This window comes from Cryptomeria japonica, chromosome 3 (genome assembly GCF_030272615.1).
Source record: "Cryptomeria japonica chromosome 3, Sugi_1.0, whole genome shotgun sequence".
Taxonomy (NCBI): domain Eukaryota; kingdom Viridiplantae; phylum Streptophyta; class Pinopsida; order Cupressales; family Cupressaceae; genus Cryptomeria; species Cryptomeria japonica.
The window spans coordinates 94,294,014-94,300,013 of record NC_081407.1 but is presented as its reverse complement, the minus strand read 5'-3'; the positions used below and the strand labels follow the sequence as shown (position 1 = coordinate 94,300,013).

At 37.5% G+C, this 6,000-nt stretch overlaps 1 protein-coding gene across 5 annotated transcripts in view; it reads left to right on the top strand.

Moving 5' to 3' along the window:
- Window positions 1–235: 235 nt before the first annotated feature.
- The window catches only part of LOC131044072 (FAD-linked sulfhydryl oxidase ERV1), a 178,479-nt gene continuing 172,714 nt past the window's right edge, over window positions 236–6,000 (top strand). The window contains exon 1 of one of the 5 annotated variants that reach the window (XM_059218078.1): window positions 236–751. In XM_059218078.1, the coding sequence (XP_059074061.1) occupies window positions 437–751 (315 nt within the window). In that variant the 5' untranslated portion in view covers window positions 236–436. The remainder of the gene's footprint in view (window positions 752–6,000) is intronic. The other 4 variants (XM_057977340.2, XM_059218077.1, XM_057977339.2 and 1 more) reach the window with 4 other exon arrangements.

Here is a 6,000-nt window from a genome sequence, read left to right as displayed (position 1 = left end):
AAAAAAAAATTGAATTTGAAAAACAAAAATTTAAAAAACTAAATTCAATATATGAAAATAGATAAATTGTTTTTTTTTTACAGTCCACTATATTAGACGATTTATTTTTGAGTTTACGCAAGACTTGTTATAATGTGAAACTACCCCACCTAATCTTATTAGAAATGATTTCAAGAATTTAAATTCTCTTTCAAGACTACAAGTTTATTTATATATATTTCCAAGGATTTCTTTGAAATTTGGATACCGAATTTTGTGCTAATACAACAGGCATTATTTTTCCGCTCTTGCATTCTTTTAAAAACCGTTCTTTGTCACCGTGATTGCGAAAGTTATCAATATATCTTCAATTCTTTAACGTCCAGTTCTTTCATCTCTGGTATTCTTTCACTACACAATTGAGCATCAGAAGGAAGCTCATTCATGCCTGATCGACATGGCAAAAAATCCTATGGAACAAGTCTTACATAACTTAGAATTTTTTTCACGCTGCGTGCATACTCACATGTCCAATTTCTTCCAAAACTTGCAGAAGAACGAACCCAATTCTACAAAAAGAGGAAGCAGCTCTGTAACATTAGGCAATAATAAAATTGGAGATGCTTGGCAGTTCGATCAAGGAGCGACTAAACGCGGGTCTTTTTTAGAGGGGGAAAAGAAGATTCCGTTTCATTTGGATAGGGCTGATTATAGAGGAGATTTTGACGGCACAGATGCAGTTGCTGTGGATAACACTAAATCTTTGACACAGGTAGTTTATTTATTTATTTGTGTTGGGTTTTTGGTAAATGGGTTGCTTTATGATCTTAACCAGTTATAAGGCAAAAGACGCAGTTAAGATTGAGCGTTTCAGTAATGTGTTTCAAACTGATTGCGCTTTCTACACATCCCATTGAATTTGGAATAGGAATTTTTTTCCTGCTGTTATTGTTATTTATTTTGTTAAATTAACCTTTAACATTTATCCCGCCATCAATGTAAATACACGGTAATGCACAATTAAGCTTAGTATATGCCAGTTTTGGGATTAGTTTCACACATTCCTAGGTTTGAAAGAGCCTTTTAGAATCTGAAACCTGTGCTTATGGCTTGGAACTCTCAATTTTCACGATTCTTGTTCTTTCTGTGATGTTGTTAAAGGAATTTATAGACAAGGCCAACTTACCAACTTACATGGTAAAACTGGTAAGTGAGTAGTATGACTCCACCTCAGTTCTGTCCACTTATCGAATGATGGTGTTTTCTTTTGATTTGAAAGAAAATATTTACCATCCAGTAGTCCTGTGTGTTAGGGCAGCCAATTTTTAGTAAGAAAGTGTTGCTAAGAGAAAATTGGAAACTATAGTAAAATAGTCCTGTAGCATATTCAAATTATGCTGCTGAGAGCAAAAAATTCTGAATTTTCTACTAATTGAAACGACCTTTTGGGCTCTTGGGAGGAATGGCTGAAAGGTACATACTCTTCTAAAGTCATATAGGGCTTGCATCTTACCATTCGGAGATGATGTCTAGTTGATTAGGGCCAGGCATGGGAGCCAGACATGAATTCATCCTGCGTTTGGCAAGGTTGACACACTGACTTGGAAATTGGAACTGAATCAGATTTGGAACCAAAATTTGAGAGAAGGCTAGACAAATTGGTAAATCATAAAATATTAGAAACCTAACACAAAACAATTTGTTTGCATTCCGCTAGAGTTCATTATTAGTGATCTCCAAAGTTCACATCCCCGTTTCCAATAAGTCCCATGATGTTCTGTAAGCCTATTCTGTAATGTCTCCATTTTTATGCCTTCTTGTTTGACTAGTGTTGGCTAGTTTTTGGGTTTCTTGGAGGTTTTCAGTTTTGTAGGGAGTGTTCTTTTATTCTTGGTGAGCTTAGTTTTCATTTTCAGCAGGTTTTTGTCGATAGTTGCTATTTATAGTATGTTCTTGCATGCCACCAATCTTTTTGGTTTTTTCTGGGTTTGTTCTCTTTGGTCCTGTTGTGACCTTTTCACACATCACCCCATTGCAAACGGGGACCCCCTCTTTTCCTGCTTTTTGCGTTGGTTAGGTTAGGGTTTTGGCAGCTTAGTGGGCAATTTTGAGTTTCCCATGCCCGAGTCTCGAAATTTTGGTCATGCCTATTGTCGTTTAGGTTTTTTTTTGAAGTTATAGTATCAAGCACGTAAAGTTGAGATTTTAAATGAACCTAATTTTGTCTTAGTGTAGACCTTTTGAGCGTTAACGTGTTTTTGAATGTCCACGTCGGTGATTTTAAAGTGCTAAGGTATTTCAAGACCTTTTGGAGTTGTTTTCTCGCTCCTAGGAAGTTATCCAGTTGATTTTGCACTTTATCCCAATAGGATTCCTTATTTTTCGTTCAAAATTCTGGTGAATTCGCCTAAGTCTAGATGAGTTTTGAAGTTGCCTAGTGATTTTTGAGTGGAAAAATCATCATTTTCCAGATGAAAATCCATATTCTAAGGGTTAAAAGTGTTAGTTTTAACAATCAGATTAGCAGTAATTAACATAAAATAAGAATGCAAAGTAAAGTGAACACATAACACGATGATACCTTGGGAAAACCTCCCTCTTGGAGGAAAAACCCAGCAACTAAGATCTCAGATCTGATTATATTAGGAGCAGAAAATAACCAGTTACAAGTTCACCCAGCTAGGGCAGAATAGGAGCAGACTTATCTGAGACTTAAGTTCTGATCTGAATTTAATGAATTTCTAGAATGATAAAGAGCAGACCCTAGTTCATGTTCACAGTCTGTAGGAGCAGATTTAGGCAAACATATTCCACTCAGACATGTTCGCCTAGCATGAGGAGAGATTCGCTCGACTTGAGGTTGATTCGCTTGCCTAGAAACCCAACATGTCACATGAAATCAGGTTCACCATGCATGACAATGACTTCGCTGTCCTCTAGGAAGAATTCGCTGTCTTCTAGGGTGAATTCGTTGACTTTTGAAGTGCAGATCAGAACTCGCATATAGCAGAAGATGATCGCATGAATGAATATCTTTGTGGCCTCAAGTCGCTCCCCTTTTATATGCCTTCAAAAACTTGAAGATCTAGGTCGGCCTTGGAGATATTGGCGCCAAGTTACATAATTTAAATTGCAAATTACATAGGTCTTGCCCCAAGTTACAAGTTACACATTCAATAGGTCCTGACCTATTGAATTACAAGTTACATTAACCCATATGCCCAATTAGGGCCACACATTACATGAAGTCCTTTACATGTTACAATTATAGGAATTTACTTTACGCGCTCAAATAGGGCCCAATACAAAGGCGAATTGCTAAGGCCAGAGGCCCATTAGTAATTCGGTTGACTAGGTCGGCCCACCCAAGGGATCTGACTTAGCTTTAAATCAACAAAAAGGTCAAAATTCCACACTAGAGGTGCTTTTCCCCTCATATTCCTGACTACCCATGATTTTCCCCCACTCAAAATCCAGACTGGACATGGATTTCCCCTGAAATCCAAACATGCCCCATTTTTCCACCATTGAGAATCCATACTAGGGTCGATTTTCCCCAAGATGCTTTAATTTTGACCAAGTGTTGGGATTTTATCCTGACTACCTTCGATTTTCCATTGGGAGTATGGATAAGGTTGCGGATGATGTTTCTGATGACTCCATACCTGGATCTATTTTCCACTAGGCCCTTTTGTGACAAGATTTTGTGGATTTTTGTGCAGATATTCATTCCAAACCCTAGGCGATTTTCCACTGAGTGTTATTTTGATAATTTTGTGTCCGGATGAATGTCCAAACGAGGGTCGATTTTCCACTAGGGACATTTTTGTGCTAAGTGACGAAGTTTTAGTTGGAATTTTCATTCCAGACTCAAATCAATTTTCCCTTGGACCCAATTTTGTGCACATTGATGAATTTTGATAGGGATTTTTTCCCTACTTGGATCGATTTTCCCTTAAGGGGGTGTTTTAATGATTTTTATTGGGATTTTTATCCCAAGTGAAATTGATTTTCCCCCATTGGCCATTTTTGATTTAAATTTTGAAATATTTTAATAAATGAGCCTCATTTAATTGTTTTTAGTGAAAAGCAACGATTATTTAAAAAATAAAAACAATTAATAAATGATTTGCAATAAGCATTTAATGATTTTCAGTTTTTAACCTTCTAGAAGCAAATCGATTTTTGCGAGGCAAGTATAAGAACAAGTTTTTTATCCCACATTGCTTGTGTGGTGAAAGTTGATGGTGAAAGCAAGTTTAAAAGGAGAGATCCCAGCATTATTATATCATTATATTTTCCAAGTGTATGCTTGCAAGGGCGATTTTTCCTTCAGCTGGCGATTTTTGGTGAAGTGTCCAAGTGATACATTGGGTTGAAGGTTGATTTTATTGTTATTTTTCTTCATTTCCCAGCCCACAGTGTTTTTTATTGGCTGCCATTGGAGAGTGAAGTTGCAGATTTTCAGATTTCGATTTTCCTAAGAGAGGTGGCAACTTTTTGGAAGAGGGCAATTTCATGTTTGAGAGGTTTTACCCTCCATTTTTGGTGATTTTCTTCCTTGGGTGATGCCGCCATTGTTGTGACTTGCTGATATTTTGTTTTCAGACCTGAAGCATACCATTTTTCAGACTTATGTGACTCCATAGCTGGCTGGAACAAATCGATTTTCAGACCTACATTGTGTCCCCAACTCATTTGTGCCTTAGGCGATTTTGTCTCAAGGGCAGATTGGAGTGATTTTCAGTCAATTTTCAGACCATTTGAAGGCTGTTATAGATCTGAAATTCCATTGTAGGGGGGCTGTCCTCATAAATTTTTATTTCCAGCCACCTACCCACTTGGACGATTTTGTTTGGAACTCATTCGTTAGTCATTTTTTGATCATTTTTAGGGATTTTCGCTACTTTGCAAAGTGCTGGTAAGTCTGAAACAATTAATTTTCATACTTGTCTTTAAAAACTTTATTTCTACCAGCCATACTTACATTCCTGGATATGATTGCTTTCATCATTGAGGTTGGTTTTCATCAAGTTTGTGCACATTTTGGGTGATTGCAACATGTTTTTAGAGATTAATTTGTGAAGTTGCAGGTTGTCTTCAGATTTGCTGGCAGCCATTGTTGACTTCGGAAGGTGTCTTCAGACTTAGTTTTGTGTGAAAACACAACCTTTCACACCTTTCCTTAGTCATTGTTGATCTAGTATATTCCTTTGCATTCTAATTTGAACATAATTTCTAAGTATAAGGAGGTGTTTTCAGACTTTGGGCTAAAAACTATTGATTTTAATGAACTTAATGAGGGTTTCATGCCCTAACCTTGTCACATTTTTGCTTTCAATTGTTGAAATCTATCAAGAGTGTGGATTATTTTCCTAATTTCCATACCCAAACTAGTCTAAATCATTAAGAAATCAGGAATTTTGTCAAGAATATTATATTTTCCTAAGTTCTAACTTCTAGCTTCGCATAAGAGCAATGTCGAAGTCCGAACTCAAGGAAATGAGAGAACAACTGAAGATAGTTGAGATTGGATTCTATCCAGAATCCAAGATGTCATCCAGATGGAAGGAGATTACAGACACGAACATGCATTTCCTGAACATGAACCAAATGCGACAACGTGTGTTCGGAATTGGAAGCCAGATCCCTTTCCCAGCCTATGTGAACATCATGAAGAGTGACATTTATCAGGCCGCTGGATCTCCCCAATCCATACAGTGCAGTGAGCTTATCCTGGAGTGTGCACGATGTTATGATCCTCGCTCCCGAATGATCAAGACTTCTAAGGGTGCCATCATTGCCTACCTTGCTGAGGTGTTTGGAATTCCATTCGTACGGTGTTATGTGCAAAGCTCACAAAAATTGAAGAGGCTGTCGGTCAGAGGAGGGAGGCATACGAACCTATCCGTACATCGTACAAGCAATAGTAGGCACGATGGTTTGTACAAATTGGCGTGGCACACTTGCAGACCGTTATTATAACGGTCAAGGATTGGACAAAAACAGGAAAACAGGGCA